Raw genomic sequence first — 22,235 nt, 5'->3', positions numbered from 1 at the left:
AAGTCCAGCTGATCGTCGACGTGAGGAATGTCGAGTGTCAACAGACAAGACACCCTTTTACCACCGGCCCGGACGACCTCTCCAGCGACCCTCCTCAATGTCCTCCCGTTCATATTCGCGCGGCCGTTCTCTCCTCCGTCGGTCATCTCTTCGATCATCCCGATATTGACGTGGTTGCGGGGGTGGTGATGGCGGCACTGGAGGTGATGGAGGCCTCTCCGGGAGTATAGGAGCTGACTTGTTCGGTGATCGCCTTGACGAAGGGGGTACGGAGGCACGCTCGCGCTGGATCTGCTGGATACGTCGGCGGCGCGCTCGTCGGATATCGTCAGAATCCTCAACCAAGGAGTTTACATCCTCCTGCAAGATAATAATGGTCAACTCCGGATCAAAAGTAGGCGAAGCGAGCAAATACTCACCGGGTGAAGGTAGGAGAAGATATAATAGACCGTGTCCATTTCCTCGTACTCATACCCCGCACGTTCAATTGCTTCCTTCACAACTAGATCCTTCGTTATTTCAGTCCAGAGGCGTTCTCGACGGTCCTTAACTCCGATATATCGCGGCCCAACTTTGCTCCGAGGAGTATCCACCTTATGCTTAGGCTCTCTCATCTCGTCTTCAGCTGGATTTGCTTGACGGTCTTTTCGTCGGGAGCGCCTTGATTCTTCTCGAACGTCTACAACAGGCAGTTCTTTTTCGGGACTGTGTTTCGACTTGGAGGGAGCTTGAACAATGGCCCATTCATCCATAGGGTCGCTCAGAGGTGAGCTGCGAGAAGATTGAGGGTCTCGACCTCTGTAGTAGTCCTCTTCGACTACCTCGCGCTTCTTGTACGAGCCCCGTGGATCGACTCGTTCATCTTCGACGAGGGCGTCCCTGCTTCCGAGCTCTGGTCTCTCAAGCACGGCTGCCGGTTTCCCTTTCTTCCGTCGCGTGTTATGTTCTTGAGGGGTTAGCTGAAGCGATTCTCTACTTTGTTTCTCGACCTCAACCTCTTCCTTGGCCGCGTCTTCAGTTCTTTTTCTATTGTAGGGTTACTATACGTGGTTCAAATAACAAGACTGTCAGACGTACCTATGGCGAGCTTCACGCTCGCTGAGGACTGTTTCCAGGTCCGGTACACGAGGTGGGGTAGGTGGGCTGGGTGGGCGAGGTATTTGAAGCGCTGGTGCTGTCGAACAGTAAGTAACTGCAGTAAAATTCCCGTGGAACTCTTACAGTGGTTGAGAGATTTATGTCTCCTGGGTGAGCTTTTGTAGATCGGGGGAACGGGAACTGGTAAAGGAACTTTGGGAAGCTCTTCCTCTTCAGAAGACCCTGCAGATTCGGGCGACGATGATAGCGAGGGCGTTGCTCGCCTTCGTGTAGAATACTTGTGTCTGATAGGATCTCCCCGTGCCATCCCCCGTCGACCATGTTTCGGAAGAACATCCAACTCGCTTTCGTCGGTTTCGCTCTCATCATCCACGATGTCGATGTGGAAATGTGACCGATGATGAGACCGTGGAGCTGCATCGCGGCGTGGGCCTTTTCTATCGCCAGGAAATGCTTCCATCGAGCGGCTGTTCTTGGGGAAAGCACCGTCATCATATTTTGATCTTCGCATGTGTCTTTCGTCCTTCACGCTTTTACTGCGTGGTATGGCTTTCTTGCGAGGATGATAGTCATGTTGAGGCATCACTGGTTGTTTCTTCTTGCTAACAACCTCCTCCACCACATCAGATTCACTATCCGTGTAATCCTGGGTAGAATCCCCATTAGAAAAGTATGCCTCTTCAACATCAGATACCCTTTCGGACCTCCTTCCACGAGGTTTTGATCCGCGAACATTGTGCGCCATATTTTTGTACTTGTCAACCTCCTCATTACGATACGCATTCAGGTCAAGCCTGGCAAGCCGTTCAGCAGTCAGAGCGTCGTCTCGTAGATACTCATAACCTTCGAGAGGAATTTCAGGCTTCGCACGTTCTCGGACATGGCGACGGTCGAGCTTCTCAACAGCTGGTCCATGCCTACGCGGTACCCGGCGGCTATAGCGTGCGTCGTGGTCGACTAGGAACGGATCTCCCTTAGCTCGGCTAGGATACACCTCCTCCATATCGTCGATGACATCGTCGTACTCAATCGGACGGCTTCGGCGGGGCATCTTGGGATGTGAGAGAGCGGCACGGGAAAGTAGCAAGTCAAGATACAATTAAAACAACGCTAGCCCTTGCACCTCACCACTTGCGCGAAAAGCACGGAGTTCGTATGAGGCTGTGGGGCGGGCGCTTGATGCTGTCACGATGCCGCGTACCCCACGGTGGGAGAAAACAACAATTGGTGGAAGCAGCGTGGCTGCTGAGCTGCTGTGTGTACCTTCAGAGAAGAGAGAAGGAAATCGCGATCATTGTATTGTAGTGGAGAGATGGAATGTGACAGCTGAGATGCTGGATGGGCTGGTGAACTGTTCGCCTGCCTGAAACGAACCCCGCGGCTGTGCCAGCTGATGTCACACCGCAGTAGTTTGCCTGGTGAGGCACCCTTCCTTTTGTACCGACAGGCTCCATTCTCTTCGTGCATCTGAAACTGCGCAAATACTGCGTCTTTTGAAATCTATTGGGTGTGTGCTGATTGTACCGTAAACACAGGGAAAGCACGAAGGTACTGGAGAGATTTCCTACCGCGAACCAGATTTCAGTATTTGAATCGCCACTCACTGAAGTGCCATCCTTCCATACTCCCTACACTGCCTTGTTACGGAATCTGGGCCACATCAAACATTACATTTACTTGTTTGTTCATCCTAGAACTCCAATCACCTTCATCACTCTTCTAATATCACCATACCTGTACGCAGGTGCTGGCCGCAGCACGTCGGCATTGTCTACGACACGGCTGAGCATGGCCTAAATCCACCAGGCCCAAGTTGCGAGAGCATTCTGGGGGTAAGAGGAGACACGTGCTCCTATTATCACAGAATCAATAAGAGGGCCCTCGTTCCAAGTCAAGAAAGATACGGAAACCTCGTAGCTGTTTCTTGGCTATGTCCGTTGATAAACAATGTTAGGTGGTGGAGCGTATCAGTACGTAAAATCATGAAACTGCAACTCCCATGAGTAACGACTAGGGGAAGAAGACGAGACCATCATTCGAACCTTTTCCTAGGCCCAATGACGGGAAGCCTCGATCTTTGTTCACGGTAAACGGAAGAGTACTAGCACAGCCAACACCAAGGAAGCGATGTTCTTTTCCCGTAAATGGCGAGGCGGTGGAAAGAGCTTCAAGAACTTCATCCAAAACTGAGCCGCGTTTGTCCCTTTTCTGTTTTGCCTCGCCCACCGCGAGGTTTCGAGCGGGAATTCGGTGGAGCCGCCCTGTTTGGTAATTGCGATGTTTGAGGATTCCTGGCAGCTTGCATTTCCTCGGTTTCAAGATCTTTGGCATAATGCCAGTCATTATGCTCGTCTTCCCCATCAACATGTATGGACTTTCCGCATCGATGGCAACTGTAGGCGCTCCAAGGCGATAGCTCTGTCTGTTCATCGGGTAAAACATCTTCAAAAAACTGAGCATTGTCAGGTTTGAATTCCGGCACATCTACTGGTTGATCCCGTTCAGAAGAGCGAACCGTTCCGTTGACTTCTGGCTGCTTGTTGAAAAATCGCCCCAGTCCGTTGTCATCGAACTTCCTCCGCTTCTTGGCAGATTGTTCAGTTGATAGCTCATTCATCGTATGGATCCGGCCAGGGGGTGCCACATTCCTTGCCTGGTCGCCTCGCAGTAGGAAACCATCAATTGCTCGGTTTTTGGACACGCCATCCTCGAAGCCACCGACACTCAAAGACAGATTTGCACAAGGCCATGCACTCCCATCTGCAGCAACCTGCCTAAGCAGCGTCTTCCCAAGGTCGAATAGTAGGTCTTCGTCAATATTAGCCGATCCAGGGATGGGCAGCTGTCGGGATTTCACCTGAGCGCCTTGCCGATGGTGCAACGCAGCAGTTTTCGGTCGACGCTTATGCTCGAGCACACCTTCTTCAACAAGGCGACCATATATGTCCGCGGCGAAGATGCGCAGCCACTTGTCGGCTTGGTCAAGATTGTTTATACTCGGCCTGAACGACTTTGCGGAAAGCATGGACTTGATTTGCGTTCGGGGGTTGACTTCACTCCGGTCCTCTCCGCGAATTATCCCGTAAAGCCAGGCTGCCGTGTCATCATTCAACTTGGCCCGGAATTGTTCCAGGGACACACCAAGGAGGTCGTTTACTTGTTCTGTTCCAAACGCAGCACTGACCTGGTCACCCAATTTACCCCCAAGCATTCGAATCTTAGTGAACTTGAAACCACCAAGGAAGTTCTGGATAGCACGGTTTCTGACGATTGTTTGCTTGTTAGGTTTGTTTGTCGCGCTCCCCAGCTTCGCCATCATCTTGTTCTTAGCAATTCCTGCGGAACACGTGTAACTGAGAGTATACCAGACAGCTGCTCTGACCGATCGAATAATCTCAGCCCCAATAAGCATGGCGATATCATCCCAGTCTGGGTCATCGACCTCTGTCTCGTTCTCGTCCAAGTCAACCAGGCAGTCATCCGTGTTCCATTCCAATGCCGTGGTGGGTGGACAAGGTAAACGTGCAACTCGATCGTCACCGTTTGGTTTCTCACGTAATTCCGGGTACCGCTGGAGCAGGACACCAAACACCAATGGTGAGAGGTCGATAAAGACCTCGTCGATGCTCGCTTTCTCGACTAGTGCTTCCTGCATTTTGCTCTGGCTACCCAGTCCCAGTTGATCCCCACTTATCGCGGTATACCAGCTCGCTAGCTTCTCCTTAATCACCTTTAAGATATTCCGCGACTCCGCCCGGTACGGGTCAAGGCAAACCTTGTCCGTTCCCATGTTTTTCCATGCATCCTCTCTATACGCCCACTTTCCGCCCTCCCCCTCTCGAAACGTAGCAACATGTTGAAGAACAATATCTGGACATTTCGCCCTCGCGTCCTTCGCGGAGATCATCCGCGTAATCCCAAAATCTCGCGCCGGGTAATTGATCGCAATCAACGAGTCCCATTGTCGCACCGCGAGTGGTGTCTCGTGCGGTGTTCCCAGTCGGACCATTTCACATTGTGCATAAAAGGCATCAAGGTCAATATGAGCTATTACCCGGAGTTGGGACGCGGTTGATGCTTGCCGGAGGAGATGGAACTGGCGATAGGCGTAGCGAGAATGAGGCTTTGCGGAATCGCGGGACGCGGGCGACGCGGGGAGTTCTGGAGACGAGTTTGACATTTCGATGACGGTGGTAGGGCGTACATAGCGAATCTAACTATGTAAATATATTCTGGTAGTGAATATAGCTAGACGATGAATTAGATCTCATGGTTGGGGGCTCTTGAGCGGCGAGGCACCTGAATTTTGCGGAGAGGATTCCTGACGTTGTCGAGCTCTTCCCCAAGATCTTAATTTTCTGGATTGGGTTAGCCCCATTTCCCTCCTCCATAGTCCATGCTGAATAGTGAATACTCATACGTACTAACATTTTAATATGGCTACGACCGTAGAACACCCCGTTTTCCGATTAGGATGCTCTGTGGCTTATACTAGCTACCTCGAACAATTAATGTACCGAATCCTGTAGGACCTAACAATGCGAGGCCTCTAAAATAAGTTTAATAGCTTTTGAGTAAAGCGTCGTGAATATATATAATGCTCGGTAGGTGACGGCTTCCTATGGAGGCGTAGACCAGCTTCGTGCTTTCCTAAATGGCATTGAGGTAGGCTTCCAAGTGCAGTCAGTTCCAGTGGCCAGAGCAACCGGACAACATCAGTTCACTAGGTAGGCACCATAACCAATCGCACCTTCCTCCCTGGTCACCATCTCTAAAAGGAAGGCAAAGAATGGCTACGCTATTTAGTGCTTGGTATCTTAAATTTGGGTATTTCCCTCTCCAGTTACAGGACAAGTGCGATGCACCCGGACTCCATCTGTTCCTTCCTAACGCGTCCCACCTCAGCAGTAGCAAAATCGGGAGCGCCAATAGTTTGCTGACCACAATCCTAGGTAGGGCAGCGGCAGAAGATACCTACGCATACCTTAAACTACGGTAAACAAGGTTCGAATGAGGCGTATAGAGTGGACGATTATCGGGTCTGGCATCTCCTCAGCCGTCGCCTGACTGTTGACAGCAAATCGTCTCCACATGTCAGGTACACGCCTTGACATTTCATCATAATGGCCATTGAATTGTGGCCACCCCGAAGTTGCGCCAGGTATATCAAAGCTTACGAAAGGGTCTAGATGACCTCATTTAAGTACCATAGCAAAGTCAAAGGAAGCTATCTGACCTCGCGGATAATGAGGATAGATCCTCTCATTCAAGATAACTTTCTGCGGTGGCTGGCTTGGTCGAAACTGGCGCCCCGGGAAGCGTAATTGAGACGTGGGGAGTGAGGCATTATACGTGACCGTATCCACATGCGGCCCGCAGGGTTTGGGCCTTCGAGCTGTCGAGGAGGCTTACAGAGACATGAGGAAGTGTATCATGGATGCCGAAGCCACCTGGCTTGATATCATTCGAACAAAACATGCATATTACTGCCTCATCGGCGTGCTCCACGAAAAGTACGTGAGCATCATGAAATGAAACGAGCAAGTTGTGCTGACAGTGATGCGCAAGGTTGACCAGCGGATCGATGACGGAGAAGTCGATATTCTGATAGCCAGGCGGGAAGAGAATTAAAAAGGTAATATGGCGTGGCCATCTGTATTCTGACTGCTGGTTAGATCCATGCACCGGGATCAAACCAGCAGCCTCATCCAAGGTCATACTGGAAGGACATTGGTTAACTAAGAAATGCTCGTTTGCCACCATGTCAAAGAATAGTAATGAGCTTAATGAGAAGACATCAGGACCAGTGTCGAGCTCGGTGTCATCACCCGAGCAAAGGGTATCCGCCAGAAAGCGATTGGAGAACCAACGCAAGGCTGAGGCCGGGACCCAGCAAAGTACGACGGCCCGGGCGGGTTGGAGCCTTGGTTCGCGACCGCAACAGGATCTCTAAACGTTGATGATCTGATTAATTATTCGACAACAGAGATCAAGGAAGCGGAACCATTCGAGACGGCGGTAGGGAAAAATTATGGAGGAAACTGACGTCTGACGAGTGCCCAAGTCGCCACACGCATGACTGCCCAATGCCCAAACCCCCCTCCCGCGCCTCACTGGCTGGATCCCCAAAAAAATTGGTGCCAACGAGTCACAGCTTGAAGCAGCTTGAAGCAAGCAACGACCACTCTGCGGATGGCCATAAGCTCTTGATCATGCAGAATTCACTGCATCTGCACATCGCCCTCATAATGGCATATGCGCCCTGCATCGAGAAGTCGATACTGTAATGATTCCTAAGGATGCAGTAGTGATGCAGTTAATATCACGTACTCCGCAGATACGCGAAGTCTCCTCGATAGCTGGGGAACCCAGTTATTTGCTTGTGATTTCATTAAGAGAGAAGGAGCAAAGAAGGAGCTTTGGTTGATTTGCTTCCGGAGTCTCTCATCTCCTGTGCAGGCTGTCTTCAAATTGAAGGCTGGACAGCTGCTGTTTGATGATTGAACCGGTGAAGTAGGGGCTTGCTTGTCTGTGGTACCAGGTGAGGCAAGGATGGTCACCGAGGAGGCAAGGTATCTCTCTGCTCTGCGCGAGAGGTTGTATAGTTATTGAATTGTTATTTGGAATTGAGAAAAAAGGCTTGTTCTGTTTTCTGGGAGATATCTGCTCTTTTGGATTCGAAAGTCCACCGTCACAGTCACGTAACGACCGACTCTTTTCCTCCTGGAGTCGAGTTGAAGTCGGCTAGCGTAGTTATATCCTGGAGTGGAAGTACTTTTGCGGTCCATGGTGATACCCTCCCTGATCGTCAAGGCTTGGGCCTTGCCCAATAAAATGAATTAGAAGGCGGGAAGAGGCACCATCGCGACACAGGCGCCAAAGCAGGTCGTGGACCACCAACATCGACGGGGCTTCCATGGCCAAGCACCTAAGCCTTATTTGTCCGTCCATGCATGCAGATTCTGGCGTTGTCCTCTGGTGTCGTTGCGGTGTGGTGTGGAGTCTGAGACGACAGTCGTGGCACCAGACAGGCCAGCAGCCCAAAGCCAGCCCAACAACAGCCCAATCAATCCTTCTCGGGGCACAGGCGCAAAACCCACACAGGTGTCTCCCCTCGACCTTTGCTCCCACCTTTTTCGCTCCCTCGCTCTTCTTCAGCGCCTCTTTTCTCGCCGACCCTCGTCTTTTCCTTTCTTTCTCTTCACGCTCTTCCCTTCTTCCCTCTTCTCCCTCAAAGCCTTATCTGGCATCTCTCGCCGGCTTCCAGGTAGCATAATCTGTACAAAACACCACTGGAACCGACAGACGACCGTGAAACTTGGACTCCCCTTAGCCCCTCTTCTAGTCATCTTCCATCCGCGCCGTTCTCCCGCCTCGTGGTCTTCTCTTCGTTGTCACCCTCGACTCTTCACATCCATCTACTGTTATCTTGCGACCTGGTTTTTACTGGATATACTCAAGGAATATCACTTTGCTCTCTGACAGACAACCGTGGACAAGAATTCATCCTCCTGGATTTCTTTGTTTTCGTTACCGCTTGGGATCCCAGAAGCTCCAGCTGGCACTCACTCTCTCACGCCTTGGTCCCGCTTGGAAACCTGTCAAATCAAAAGCAGATTTGCTCTATTTACCAGCCTTGGATATCCATCCTCATAATAATTCTTGCCTTGTTGAAGAACAGCCTGAGATTGATACAGTTCGCCACCATATTTACCTGGACTTCCCGGACTCTCTCTTCCCTGGACCCCCTCTGGACATCTGGACCCTCTTACTTTGTTTAAATAAACACCGGATACACTTCCCTGGACACAATGACTAGCCGTCAAAATGAGTACTTCATTCCCGGAGATGGAATTAGCCGAGAGGTAATCCAGGCCGATATCTGCCGTTACCTTGGAAATGATGCATTAGTAAGACCTGGAAACCATAATGTCCGTCTCCCCGATCCTCTGCAATCGACCGCGTACAAGTGCCAAAGAAACTGGTCTCGATGAATTTATCACCCGGGTTTTCGTTACTGACTTCTGAATAGGGTCGTGGAGGATTTTTTATTCGGGCTTACCGAAATCTCACATCAGTATGTGGCTTCTGAAATCTATACTTAAGAGGAGGCAAACTAACGTGGTGGAATTCCAGGAAATGATTGCTGATCTCAAAGCCGATTCGGCTCGATGGGAGGCAGATGTGAGAAGTCGGGCTGACCAAGGCTACCCTCGAGGTAGTTACATCCAGGACTACAACTACCCCCAAACCAGCCGGGCCACTCCAAACTATCCAACTTCTATGGGAAGTATGCACTCTGAAATGCCCCAGGGTCAGCGTCCTTCTCCCCCCACAACCTACGCTGCGGCCCCGCAGCAGTACGCAGAGCAATATCACCAGGGTGGCTACCCTTCAACTTCAAGTCCGCCATACTCAAACGCTCCCTCATATCCTTCAAACCATTCAGGCTTTGCGGCCGGCCAGCCGTACCCTCCCCAACATATCCCCTACAGTACTCCAAGCCAACCGTCAGTGACTTCTGAACTCCACCCTTCTTATACTTACGCCAGCTCTGGCTATGGCTTCGAGAACGGGAGAAACAATGCCCCAAGATACCCTGGCCCTGGATATGATACCGAATCTGATTATTCTCCCGTTACCACCGGAATTCCTTATCCTGCTACTACTGCCCCTGACCCACGGATAGGAATGGAACCCAGATACACTCCGGACTCTGGATATCCTGACCGAAGTAGGCCGCAACCAGCAAGAGAAAGAGAGGCTCCCCGCCGGACACGGTGATGATGCATCATTTCAAAGCCCCTTGCGAGCAGCAGGCATTCGGCTAGTACCAATGCTTGTGTTTCCTGAACGGAAAATGCCGCGGGATTAATGAATTTTACGCCACGAATTTTCTTTGCCGCTCATACCCTGGAGCCTTTATGGATCTCTTTCCTTTTCTGCCTACAGGAATATCATGCCGGAAAAAAGTGTGCTTAGTCTTTGTTTCCCAACCGATTGCAGCCATGGGGAAACGAACCTTAGATTACCGGACCTTGCTCTATTTCCCTGGACGTTGTGCGCGTCGGCGTTGATTGCTATTACCGAGTGTCTCCATGGACGTCGGTCGGTGTTCCGCTGGATATGTTCCTTGCTCTTTCCTCTCGGGGGGGACTCCATTGGCGTTCTAATGTAAAGATCCACCAAATATTTGTGATGCTTATGAAAAGGTGGCTGTTTTGCTGGTGCATTGTAATGCTCACCTGGTCCCTGATGTCTTCTTATCTTCTATCTTGTCGCCATGTCAGGCAACTGCTCCGCTCCGTTTTGGTTTCTTTCGTGGTGTACTCCCAGCGATTTTTTTTGCCCAGCTTATTCGGTGCCTCCTAATATGTTTCGAGGGGCGTTTCGTTGTCACGGCTTGTTGAGCTGACGGGGTTGAAACATACCTCGCTAGTGCGGGCGTTGATGATATACGGTGATGTAGATACGAGCATATACGGCGTTTTCTCATTCTGATGAAGTTTCACAACGGTGTTTCAGTTAATTCAAGAATCTGCTTACCAACTCATTGAGACTTGGCCTATGTTCAACGTTGTTTGTTCTTCCTCCAAGCCCCCTAAGCCACATACTAATTCAACGGTCATTTGCACCGTGACCTCTTGAGCTTTGTTACGTGTTTTCTCAACACCCCAAATTTGAACATTTCAAGATCAGTGTTGAGGCATCACATTCTGTTCACTAGCAGCAAGGCGGCAGACTTGCACCTTGGCCATTTTCCATTTAGTATGATAGATAGGCACCCACGGTAACTGCCTCAATTGCTGTTCAATTCACTCATTGGGTGGGCCCAACCACTTCGGCCCTGGCGTATCAAAACACTTTAGTCCGTTTGCTTCTTGATCTTATTCACTCATCGACTAGATCGCAACGTTAACTCTGCTGGCTACTATTTTATGTGCCTGTCTCGGCTGTTCTTTGTTCAAAATTGAGGGTTTGTTAGTGTTGTCTCTACCCATGTCTTGGATTACTTCTCCGCCTCTTCCAGCCTCCTATACACTAGAATTGACAGGGGATATGCTTTATGCGCGTTACCATGGCTTTAACCCCCCTCCAATTTGCTGACGGCGATGTCAAGGTAAATGTGATACCAGACACCCACTGTCTTCATTCTCGGGTGCTTAAAAGCCACTCCAGATCCTTGGAGCAGCTTCTTGGAGGATTTTGTCCCTTTGTTACACCTTTATCATCCACAAAACAGCCTGAGCCACAATTGCGCCGCATCATCACGAATGTAGTCGGCTCGTCGGCTCATAAATACGGAATACTGGAGATTCAGGTAAATGACCTTACCTACCCAATAGCGAAAAATTCTCAGACGAAATGGTTCTAACACAAGAGGTTGCAATACAGGGTTACGACGATTCCACTGGTGCGATGAACGACGTGCAGTTGGGCTTATGCTCCTTTCCCATGTGGTCTGAGCAGATTCGCTGCGTTTGGTCGAATATCTTCAGAATCTTTTACGACGAGCCTCCGGTCTTGGACACCGATGGCCAGGGCTCAATACTAGCAAATTGCCAGATGTTATTTGAAAAGGCAGAAGAACTCCATTCGACTGGCGTTGTCTCTCGTGCCATTCAGACAACCCTCCTCACTTTCGATCAAACGCTCTACAAACTCATCTCGCAGGACCCAGTCTCCTAGGTAAAACTCGCAGTTTGCATTCAATCAGGCTCTGTATTCAAGGAGTCTATGATTCACTTGGTGGGAAAATGGGGCCTCCTTGAAGAAAAGGAACGCAAGTCGTTGCCAAAGAGTGTTCGTACCTTATGCGTCCAGAAGATCCAAGGCCTAAAGGAGATCAAAAAGGCCGTGGAGTTTCAGATAGTGAATCGCCTCCCTCATCCGCGCCTAGATAAGGCTTACTATCGAGAAACGAAAAATGTATTTGGATGGATGGCATTAACCTTCTACCAGCAGTGGCTCTGCCAATCTTTTGTGGCGGGTCGCAACTACCACGCTCCAGATGGAGGCGCTGCCTTCTATCGCAAGATTGCAGCAGGAGACGATCCCTGTTTGAATGAGTTTGATCAAACCATTGGACAGCTCTCTGCTTCCCTCAAAATCGGAAATGAACAACATAAAGAGCTAAAGAAAGACCTGGATGAGCTCAAGAAAGTTATGAAGCATATGGTCTCGGATTTGCTCGTCAACCAAGCCAAGTATGACCCGCTTCTCAATGGCGAGCTTTCGTACCTGACCTGCTGTCAAGTCAGGGAGGAGGAAATGCCCTTACCAGAAACGTTGAACTACAAACTCCCAGGTATCAAGGATATTATGGGTGTCCCTAACTGCAACATCCACATTCCCAATGATAGTCGCGTCCGTCAGTCGTTTGTTCCTGGGTCTACTGAGCCTCTTATGGACGGTTCCAGCGCCATGATGGGTCTCAACAATAATACCCTCGGAAATGATTTCTTGTTGAGCCCTGTGCTGCAAAATACCGGTCCTTCTACCTTGGACTCGTTAAACACCTTCACAGCCAATCCCACTATGGTCTGGGATCCCTCGATGAGCTATTCATCCTCATCCCTCAACCCGGTGGTTCCATCTTTATCATCCCTCTCGGCCATGACCAGTCCCAGCGGCAATGGCCTCTTTGGGAGCCCGGTAGATTTCGAACAGTTCGGCAACCTGGGGGGCAATATGAATATATTTGATTTATCTATAATGGAAGATGATAATCCATTGGTGCAGAATGGCGGTGGTGAAGGGAATTTGGCGTTTCTTTGAAGTACGGTGTACAGCAGAAGAAACTGGGGAAGCATGTCGATCTTCCGTTCATTGTTTGTTGCTCTATATGATATCCGTTCTTATATTTATCAAGCGTACTTTGTGGTTCACCTATATGCTATTTCCTTTGCATGTATGACGAACACTCCATTCTCAAACTTACCTTTCAAAGATAGGCTATACTCAGAGGGAATCCAACACTCATCGAAGAGAGATGCCGAAATGAAAGAAGAAATATGCCATTTCGCGATCTATAACTCTTTTTCCATATACAATACAATGTAGTCTTCTCGCCAGAACAGAAATGTCGCTAGGTGAAGGGTATAGAGGGAGACCTAGCGGCCCTTACGGTCAGGCGAACGAAAAGACTTTGCCCGAGCTAAAGCGAGTAAAGAACCAGCCGAGATTCGATATCCGCGGATTAGATCGGCGATTTTTCTCAAAGAAATGTGACTGAGAGCGTATGCGCATGTCGGTTTCGAAGCAACCTTGATGTGAAATTTCCCAGCTAAACAACAGCAAATAGAGTGATATCAAGCCTAATATGACAAACAACCTTCATCCATTACCCGCGCGGTAATCTTGGATTTACTCGTCGTCATAACCCTGGGGAATAACCCGAGGTCCTTGGGGGACTAATCGGAAAAGAAATTAATGGGTCAGCGTCATTGAATTTAAGCCGGTACTGCGGCGGGCAACTTACTGGGATATGTCAAGGGAATCGGTTCCGGGTCGACATCGCCGAAGAATCGTCTGATTGGGGGGAGGGAAACGAGCATGAGCGGGCCGGTGGCGCCAATGACGAGAGAGTAGAAGATGGCGGGCTTCTCGTGCGAGGCCCAACGCATGTAGCGAAGGGGTGTAGACCAGAACTGGGGGGTAGTCATTGTTGCGGCGTAGGTTGGGGGAAGATTTTGCGGAAGTTCGGGGTTTGGGTTGACCGCGCGGAATGCGATATTTCAAGGAGATGGGTCAATTGAATAGACCGGAGGACACGGATGAGGTCGAAGTCTCGCGGAGGACGATAATTGTGGGTGCCCTGCGTGAGCTGAGTTGCGATCGGTGGGTTGAGGGGAAAGATGGAGGTTGAAAGTGACGACAAGCCGGACCGAAGTTTAGTTGCAAAGGCGGCGGATTGTCGAGGTCTTGGCGCCTGGTCCAAACACGTCGCCAATTCAAGCTGGACCTCCGCAGACTATATACCTTGATACCATTACCTCCTCACCAACGCCGCTTGCGATTTTGTTTCTTTTCTTTTGGTGATATTTTCTCTCGGTTTGTTCTCTCACTCCGCTGCGCGGAAGCCTTTCGACGATGCGGTGGTTTCCGTCTCTCCTGCTATTCGGCTTTTTGGCCGCTGTCAATGCATTGAGCAGTTCGGGCAATCGACTGCTTGTGGTTTTGGAAGAAGCGACAGAGAAGGGGCTATATTCAACGCTATGGGGTGATCTAGAGGGTATGCCGTCCAATAAACCGGCCCAATGGATTTCTGTCGTTGCTAATTGGGTTGCCTGACAGCTCGAGGGTATAACCTCGTCTTCGAATCACCCAAAAGCGATAAGCTTTCCTTGTTCGACCTGGGGGAGAGGGCCTACGACCATGTCCTCCTTCTCCCTCCCAAATCCAAAGGTTCGACAATCTTCTACTCAGTGCAAGGACTATATTGGGACAACCAATTGACCTTATGATATAGGTTTCGGGCCTTCGCTAAGCCCTAAGAACCTCGTCGACTTTCTCAACAAAGATGGAAACGTTCTCCTCGCTCTCTCGGGAAAGTCCACAACTCCCAGTGCCATCAGCTCGCTCCTCCTGGAATTCGACCTCCACCTATCCACCGACCGTTCCTCCATCGCCGTTGACCACTTCAACTACGACACGCTCTCGGCTTCCGAAAAACATGATGTCCTCCTTCTTGAGCGCCCTGGTAAGCTCAGACCAGACACCAAGGATTTTTTCGGAGGCAAGGGTGTTCTCGCTCTTCCAAACTCTAGCCCTCACACACTCGGGGACAACTCCCTCCTTGCACCTATTTTGCGAGCCCCCACTACAGCCTACAGCTACAACCCGAAGGAGGATGTGGGCTCAGTTGAAGAGGTCTTTGCTACCGGTTCCCAATTGGCACTGGTATCAACCATGCAGGCCAGGAACTCTGCCCGCTTCACGCTGTTGGGTTCCGTAGAGAGTCTCCAGGATAAATGGTTCTCCGCAACAGTAAAGGCACCGGGCGGTAAAGATGCTGAGACGGCCAACCGAGAGTTCGCCAAACAATTGACTGCATGGACATTCAAGGAAACTGGTGTTCTCAAAGTTGGGAACATTGAGCACCACCTTGCCAAGGATGAACTCACAGCAGAGGACCTGAACCCTAGCATCTATCGGATCAAGAACGAAACCGTACGTGTCTACAACATTGTTGTACCTCTATACTTGCTAACTTAGGAACCATCAGGCTTTCTCGATTGAGATTTCAGAATACAGCTACGATGGATTCGTCCCCTTCGAGATCCCTGCCAACGACGAGCTCCAACTCGAATTCACCATGCTATCCCCTTTCCACCGTCTCAACCTCCAGCCCATTAAGACAACAGCAAACAGCACCATCTTTGGCACCCAGTTCACTGTCCCTGACCAGCACGGAATCTTCTCCTTCCGTGTAAATTACAAGCGTCCCTTCCTCACCAACATTGAAGAAAAACACGAAGTCACCGTCCGCCACTACGCCCACAATGAGTATCCTCGCAGTTGGAAGATTAGCGGAGGTTGGGTCTGGATTGCTGGTCTCTGGTCTGTTATCGCAGGGTTCTTGGCATTCGTGATCATCTGGCTCTACTCAGCGCCTACTTCTACTGCTGCGGTGAAGAGCAAGAAGACGCAGTAGGTCTAGATCAGAGATGTACTAATCTGAATGATATTGTATGAACATAAAATACAATGGAAGGCGAAAGTCTTAAAAGATGCATACTTTGCTGTAATAGTAGATTTATGTAACCAATCTAAACGGTATCGTTTTCATCATGCTGATATATAAACGTACACATATTGTACATGCCCAAATAAAAACAACAACTCCGATCCATGCCATGAGGGGAGAAAAACAGGCAGCCAAAACAAAAAGCATATGCATGGGAGACATTTCTCTAAATTCAACCAGATTTCACATCAAGTCTGTGGTTTCACAGCTTCCCCTCCAATGCGTTTCTCCCCTCATAGCCCTCTCGTCTTCTCGGGATCCATCTGCACCTCATCGCCACTAATCTCCTTCACAGTCTCAAACGCCGGCTTGCCCGCATACAACTGTTGCGAAGGTTTGCTTGCCTTGCCCTCCACCTCTTTGGACATTTGGAGGGGCGCGTTGCCGCGGAATCGTTTGCGCATATCGATTAGTCCACGTCTATTTGTTAAAAACCAGTTAGCAACCGATTTCTTTATTTTGTTCCCGCTTCGCTCGGAAGAGGGGAAGGTTAGGGTGACGAACTTGCACTCGCCGAAACCTTTCCGCAGCTGTTGACATTTGACTGGAAGTTCATCGACCAGAGGTTCGCTTAGGCATTCTCGCGGTGTGTGGCGTTGGACCATGATACAGTCAGACTGTTGGAGGCATTGTGCCAGGGCATCGCCTATTCAATTTATTCGTTAGAGAAGCTGCTCTCTTTGGCTTGGTGGTATGACCGCGGAGGCCCCGGGGCACGAAAAGGCGTGCCGTGGTAGTGTTCAGAAGCAGGATGGAGCCAGAATAACTCACGGAGAGCGTTGCAAGAATTCGGCATTTTGGATGCGACACAGCCAATGCCCTGATGAGGATTTGGAGACCGTTGGTGATTCAAGTTCCTCCCGTCCTCGACACCTGAGATGCAGCCTGACTCCGCGGGCAAAAATTCGCCAGGCTATCCCCGGATTAGGTAAGCTCCATCACATGAAAATGGCGGTCTTTTAGTAGGGGATAAATGACGTCGCGTTAGTCTATCGATCGTCGCCTGGAGGGCTGCGGAGATTATCATTTTCTCCCAGCCATTGCGCATTATGATCTTTCAAAGCTATGATTTCAAAGGACTAGCTGCCTCCTGATTGTTACGTCTTCAATATGGCCCGTGTACCAGTCATCGGGCGGCTTTTCTGGTTCGAATACCTTGCGCTATTCGGATCGTTGATTTTGGTGCTGCTGGAATGGGTCATTCACATCATTACGTTCTGCCTTCGTACGTCGCAGCATGGGGGAAAGGACCTGCCACGGATAAAAGCTAACTTGGAGCAGCTGAGCCGATCATTAATTTCTGCTACGAACGGTCGAAAACTATTTTCAACCTCATTATACCCCCTGAGAAGCCAGAAAATCAGGTGAGGGAAAAGCGAATTGCGACTGCGGTTGGGGAAGCATCAGATTTTGGGGAAATATGCTCCATCTTTGGATATGAGGCGGAAGAGCACATTGTGCAGACTAAGGATGGATATCTACTTGGCCTGCATCGATTGCCCAACCGTAAGGGCGAAGAATCCAAGACTGTGAATCAAGGTGCACAAAGCGTCAAGAAGAAGGTCGTATATCTCCACCATGGCTTGATGATGTGCAGTGAAGTTTGGGTCTGCTTGACAGAGGAGGAACGATGTCTTCCTTTCCAGCTCGTGGAACGAGGGTACGACGTCTGGTTGGGGAACAACCGAGGGAATAAATATTCCAAAAAGTCGACCAGGCTCTCTCCGCTAACCAATGAGTTTTGGGATTTCTCAATCGATCAGTTCGCCTTTCACGATATCCCGGACAGTATCAACTATATCCTTGAACTGACAGGGCAGCCCTCCCTATCATATATTGGCTTCTCGCAGGGAACGGCTCAAGCTTTCGCCACTCTTTCGATTCACCCGCAGTTAAATCAGAAGATCGACGTCTTTGTGGCCCTTGCGCCTGCAATGGCACCCGCTCGGATATCAAATCCGGTTGTGGATTCCCTTATGAAAGCCTCACCGAACTTCCTGTTCTTGCTCTTTGGCCGACGCAGCATCCTCAGTTCAACCACGATGTGGCAGACCATCCTGTACCCTCCGATTTTCATGCGCATCATAGACACGTCACTTGCCTTCCTCTTTAATTGGAAATGCAGGAATATCAGCCGTAGCCAGAAGCTCGCGGGTTATTTCCATTTGTTCTCGTTCACAAGTACCAAGTCCGTGGTACATTGGTTCCAAATCATCCGCAACAAGAACTTTCAGTTCTATGATGATGAGATCTATGCACCATTTAGTATTGCAGCGAGCGAACGATTTTACAAGCCAGTCAAATACCCCACGAGGAACATCAAAACCCCGATTGTGCTGCTGTATGGGGGCAGTGATAGTCTTGTTGATATCAATGTGATGCAGAAAGAGCTCCCGCGAAGGACAACGGCTAAAATCATTCCAAAGTACGAGCACCTTGATTTCCTGTGGGCCCAGGATGCGCCTGAGCTGGTTTTTGGCCATGTGTTCGATGCCTTGGACCAGTATAGTTCCGCCACCAATGGACTGCAGGAAGTGAAGGTAAACAGACAGGTTAATGGCACCAAGTGACGTGGGCCAGCCTGATTTCTGCTCTGAAAATGCAGATGCAAGGAGAGATAAATATGTTGCGTGGGAATGGCGGAACAAGGGAACAAGGGAATACTAGCCTGGCTTTTCCAATGTCATAATTGTTGTATTTAGTTGCATCATTGCATAAGGCACTGGCCCGAGGATTCTTTTCTTTTTGTTCTCGTTGTACAACACATTGTATTGAGACCTAATGTGACACTTCATTCCCAGTCCGAACAATCAACAGGTATGCTTGTTTGTACTTCAAATGAGAAACGGTATGGCCGCCGTCGTCCGCATCATCCCAACGCACGATAAGTATCATATCGTGGTACTTTTCGCGATTTGACAAAACGTTCTTGACCCACTTCGTCCTCGTTATCTCGCGAGGTACTTCTGTCCGTAGACGTACCGAATGTGATGAGTAAAAGTACATTGAAACGGCCCGCATGGACACTTGAAGAATCAAAAATGATATTGATGCCTAAGTAATATTATGTGGAAACGAACCGGAGACCCGACTGGGTAGAAGGGCTGGAAGGGCGGATGCAAGCTCTCAATGTTTGCGAAGGCTGTGCCTACCAGATCAAGCCCCATTTCATTGTTTGCCCCGGAGCCCAGGAACCTGATCCATGGACCGTCCCTGGCAGCGCTGAGTTGTCCAGTCCCTGGGCTAGGCGGGCGATCATACCTGCAGTTCAGGCGTGAGATCGCATTTCGCTGGTAGGTGATAGGTCGCGAATGACAGGTTGGGCCTTGTTTCAGTGCCTAGCGGTTTGTGATGAAGATGAGATGAGACTCGGGAAGGATGAGGCGTTGCAGAGCTGACTCAACACTTGGGCGTGTTTCTGATCGCGAGAACAGGGGTTGCATCCTTCCTAGTCGGTGCATGGTGCAGCAGAAGTGCGAGCAGGGTTTTGTCGAGCCATCGGTGAGTCTGGCGTTGATGAGATCCGGGTGTAGTTTGATTGCTTTGAGAAGGAAGAATAAGAAAAGAAGACGGGATGCGACATGGTGTTATTTATTCATGCCCCGCCACGCCGGTGGTTTTTCAAGATGGATGTGTATGAAGTATTTCTTCGCCCATCCTCCCTCCCCAGGCTCGACTTACAACCTCATCTCATCTCTTCTCTCCCCTCCATCTCTTTCGCCAACCATCACATACTCTACTTTTTGGAACTTGCATATTTTTACCCAGTTTGGATCGTCTCCAACGCCCACTAATAAAGTTTCGGTTCCAAAATCACCCAATTCGATCTTCACCGCCATCCACAAGATTATTCGTAACGCGTGTCCGAAGTGCGTTTTTCTGTCCTCCCCTCGGCAAAGGGGGAAGAAAAGAGACTCCAAAGCCACGGAGCAGGGAGAAAAAAAAAAGCAAACACCAAGAGGGATCACATTGTCAGACAATTGCATCATTATTATCATTGTCCGTGCAGGACAACTACCGCAGCTTCCCCTCCGTTCTCCGCCAGATCCAGAAAGTCCGAATTTTGAACCAAACCCGTTCTTCGCACCCCACAACTTCTGCTAAGAGACCGCGACTAAACTGCAGTGGGCCTGGCCCTGGCTCCTTCGCCCCCACCGGCACTTCAGTCTCGCTCTGGACATCAAACTGGTCCGTTCGTTCGCTCCGCTGCCATTTCGTTCTCGAACCTCGTGGCGCACACTCTCGCTTCTCCGACCTCTTCTTTTCACCTCCCCTCGCTTCACGTCCCGCTTCAAGCGCCCCTATCTTTCCTGGAAACATCCAATTGGGCGGTAATTGATTGATATCGAGACCGATGTAACGGATCGCGTGTCGTTACCCTTGCTCCAAGCTCACCCCCGCTCCTTTACCCCCGAGGGACTTGGACTACCATCCGATCCGCCAGGAGGCCCAACCATTGCCCGAGCGCCGCGCATTACATCGGACCTACGAAACTACGTCTTCGCCAGTTCGCAAAGGGATTTTTGGATTCTTGGTTTGTTTGCTGCGGAACAGATATACTTCGACGCAGGCACGCTTGTTGGACAGTACCATCTTTTTGGTCATACTGTTTGCCATTGAGAAAGCTCACTCCAATCGAGAGGTTCAGCTGTAATCGCTGGTGTCACGATTACTCATACCAATGCGGCCGCAGTGAGTTCAACCCCGGAGCCTGGTTCGCGTCATATTATACTGTATGGCATATGCTAATAATGACATTGTGACACCCGCAGACGAGAATACCATATTGTCGTGTTAGGCGCTGGTAGGCTGCCCTTTCTGCCCCGAACAACCCCATCTAAGCTCTAGCGCTGACTTTTGTTCGTGTGCGCAATAGGAGGAGTTGGTAAAAGCTGTCTAACTGGTATGGAGACCCCGTCACTTTTCTCGGCAGCCCTGCCTTAGGGTTAGATACGCGCCTGGGGTCAGCAATAACTTACACCCGATAGCGCAATTCGTTCAAAATGTCTGGATTGAAAGCTATGACCCAACAATCGAGGATTCCTATCGCAAACATATTGAGGTAGACGTAAGTTTGTATAGCATGCTGCGCTTGATATATATGGATACTAACTTTTTTTTCAGGGCCGACAATGTATTCTAGAAATGTATGTCTGACGATCTTGTATATGGATACTGCAATAGTGGACTCATAACTGACCACTTATACCGATAGTCTTGACACAGCAGGCACAGAACAGTTTAGTGAGTTAGCCTGTCTCTCCACAATTATAGCCTTCCATTAACATCTTTTTAGCGGCCATGAGGTAATAAACTATCCCATCCTAAACCCCTAGAGAGTATTGGCGACTTTCGATATCAATACATACAAACGTTGATTCAGCGCTAACCTCTGATGTCCCTCCAGAGAGCTATATATGAAGCAAGGCCAAGGCTTCCTGCTTGTATTTTCCATCACGAGCATGTCCTCTCTGAACGAACTATCTGAATTACGGGAGCAGATTATTCGTATTAAGGATGATGAAAACGTCCCCATTGTCATTGTGGGCAACAAATCGGACCTAGAGGAAGACCGCGCGGTACCCCGTGCACGCGCATTCTCTCTTTCTCAAAGCTGGGGCAATGCTCCATATTACGAGACTTCGGCTCGTCGACGCGCCAATGTTAACGAGGTCTTCGTTGACCTCTGCCGGCAGATTATCCGAAAGGACGCCAAAGGAAGCTCAGGCGACTACGAACTCGCGCCTCGCAAGCGTGAGGGTCAGGGTCGACAGGAAAGAAGGCGAGGAAAGCGACGAGAGCCCAAGCGGAAGGGACCTTGCGTCATTCTATAGAAAACCGGCAACCCCAAAAGCGCGAGCTATGGCTTCTTCGTTGCTCCTCCATCGCATTATGCGACCATCAGACGAGTCCTCTCCTCACATTACTGCTCATGAACCCCTAACGACTTGCACATACCAACACATGCCATAAAACATGATACCAAACCAATCTCTACTGTGTTCCATCTTACGCTTTCGACGTCATATTACGATAGATTTCTGTTCATTTACACTTTTCTACTTCTATTACTTTACACCCGCCATCTATTATATTATGCTTCAGGAATGGAAAAGTTTATTTTTTTTCTGTACCTTTCTTCCTTCCCTCATAATTTAGCTGTCGGTGCCATGGTAATACCAGGGGTAAGTTGCAAGTCATGATCCAAATAAGGTGATTGCTATCATGTCACCCTCGACAAACTTTTTTGGTGACTCAGGTCGTGATCATGATGGTTGCTACACCCGTTCCTGACGACGGGAAGTATCCCCTTACCAATCTGTACCTGTGGATAACCAAACTCTCTAGGCAGGCCACGCGTTTAACCCCCTGTCAAGTACGATATCTC

The 22,235-nt window shown here is 49.7% G+C and overlaps 9 protein-coding genes across 9 annotated transcripts; 5 read left to right on the top strand and 4 right to left on the bottom strand.

The window, feature by feature from the left end:
• Positions 1-57: 57 nt before the first annotated feature.
• On the bottom strand, positions 58-2,149 carry ASPVEDRAFT_84723 (uncharacterized protein; the record flags this gene model as incomplete). The annotated part of the gene is made up of 4 exons (XM_040817591.1): positions 58-360; positions 420-1,026; positions 1,078-1,174; positions 1,222-2,149. 4 exons carry the CDS (start codon positions 2,147-2,149, stop codon positions 58-60), a joined length of 1,935 nt encoding a protein of 644 aa, XP_040669035.1.
• Positions 2,150-2,988: 839 nt separating this feature from the next.
• On the bottom strand, positions 2,989-5,412 carry ASPVEDRAFT_42792 (DNA-directed DNA polymerase eta). Its single transcript, XM_040812663.1, has 2 exons — positions 3,141-5,412; positions 2,989-3,086 (listed from the first exon to the last, which is right to left on the bottom strand). The coding sequence occupies exon 1, from the start codon at positions 5,276-5,278 to the stop codon at positions 3,275-3,277; it is 2,004 nt and encodes a 667-aa protein (XP_040669034.1). The 5' UTR covers positions 5,279-5,412; the 3' UTR covers positions 2,989-3,086; positions 3,141-3,274.
• A 3,230-nt stretch (positions 5,413-8,642) lies between these two features.
• Positions 8,643-10,053, top strand: ASPVEDRAFT_727063 (putative transcription factor RfeG). The gene is made up of 3 exons (XM_040816164.1): positions 8,643-9,029; positions 9,131-9,175; positions 9,235-10,053. Exons 1-3 carry the CDS (start codon positions 8,910-8,912, stop codon positions 9,880-9,882), a joined length of 813 nt encoding a protein of 270 aa, XP_040669033.1. The 5' UTR covers positions 8,643-8,909; the 3' UTR covers positions 9,883-10,053.
• A 1,410-nt stretch (positions 10,054-11,463) lies between these two features.
• On the top strand, positions 11,464-12,876 carry ASPVEDRAFT_29795 (uncharacterized protein; the record flags this gene model as incomplete). The annotated part of the gene is made up of 2 exons (XM_040810274.1): positions 11,464-11,713; positions 11,801-12,876. The coding sequence occupies 2 exons, from the start codon at positions 11,464-11,466 to the stop codon at positions 12,874-12,876; spliced, it is 1,326 nt and encodes a 441-aa protein (XP_040669032.1).
• A 588-nt stretch (positions 12,877-13,464) lies between these two features.
• ASPVEDRAFT_84718 (NADH:ubiquinone oxidoreductase subunit NDUFA3) lies at positions 13,465-13,763 on the bottom strand (the record flags this gene model as incomplete). Its single annotated transcript, XM_040817590.1, has 2 exons — positions 13,465-13,511; positions 13,580-13,763. 2 exons carry the CDS (start codon positions 13,761-13,763, stop codon positions 13,465-13,467), a joined length of 231 nt encoding a protein of 76 aa, XP_040669031.1.
• Positions 13,764-14,051: 288 nt separating this feature from the next.
• On the top strand, positions 14,052-15,882 carry ASPVEDRAFT_170603 (dolichyl-diphosphooligosaccharide-protein glycotransferase). The gene is made up of 4 exons (XM_040808695.1): positions 14,052-14,332; positions 14,395-14,505; positions 14,570-15,270; positions 15,326-15,882. Exons 1-4 carry the CDS (start codon positions 14,191-14,193, stop codon positions 15,752-15,754), a joined length of 1,383 nt encoding a protein of 460 aa, XP_040669030.1. The 5' UTR covers positions 14,052-14,190; the 3' UTR covers positions 15,755-15,882.
• Positions 15,843-16,712, bottom strand: ASPVEDRAFT_42784 (PET191 family protein). Its single transcript, XM_040812662.1, has 3 exons — positions 16,619-16,712; positions 16,352-16,493; positions 15,843-16,267 (listed from the first exon to the last, which is right to left on the bottom strand). Exons 1-3 carry the CDS (start codon positions 16,641-16,643, stop codon positions 16,081-16,083), a joined length of 354 nt encoding a protein of 117 aa, XP_040669029.1. The 5' UTR covers positions 16,644-16,712; the 3' UTR covers positions 15,843-16,080.
• Positions 16,689-18,720, top strand: ASPVEDRAFT_42783 (sterol esterase). Its single transcript, XM_040812661.1, has 2 exons — positions 16,689-17,072; positions 17,129-18,720. Exons 1-2 carry the CDS (start codon positions 16,958-16,960, stop codon positions 18,415-18,417), a joined length of 1,404 nt encoding a protein of 467 aa, XP_040669028.1. The 5' UTR covers positions 16,689-16,957; the 3' UTR covers positions 18,418-18,720.
• Positions 18,721-20,240: 1,520 nt separating this feature from the next.
• On the top strand, positions 20,241-22,087 carry ASPVEDRAFT_727070 (putative RAS small monomeric GTPase (Rsr1)). Its single transcript, XM_040816165.1, has 8 exons — positions 20,241-20,539; positions 20,620-20,651; positions 20,724-20,750; positions 20,836-20,915; positions 20,972-20,994; positions 21,063-21,091; positions 21,144-21,153; positions 21,255-22,087. The coding sequence occupies exons 1-8, from the start codon at positions 20,529-20,531 to the stop codon at positions 21,679-21,681; spliced, it is 639 nt and encodes a 212-aa protein (XP_040669027.1). The 5' UTR covers positions 20,241-20,528; the 3' UTR covers positions 21,682-22,087.
• The last annotated feature ends 148 nt before the right edge of the window (positions 22,088-22,235 follow it).

Source organism: Aspergillus versicolor (genome assembly GCF_001890125.1).
Source record: "Aspergillus versicolor CBS 583.65 unplaced genomic scaffold ASPVEscaffold_6, whole genome shotgun sequence".
Classification (NCBI taxonomy): Eukaryota; Fungi; Ascomycota; class Eurotiomycetes; order Eurotiales; family Aspergillaceae; genus Aspergillus; species Aspergillus versicolor.
The sequence above is the reverse complement of the archived record's forward strand: the minus strand, read 5'-3'. Positions and strand labels throughout refer to the sequence as shown.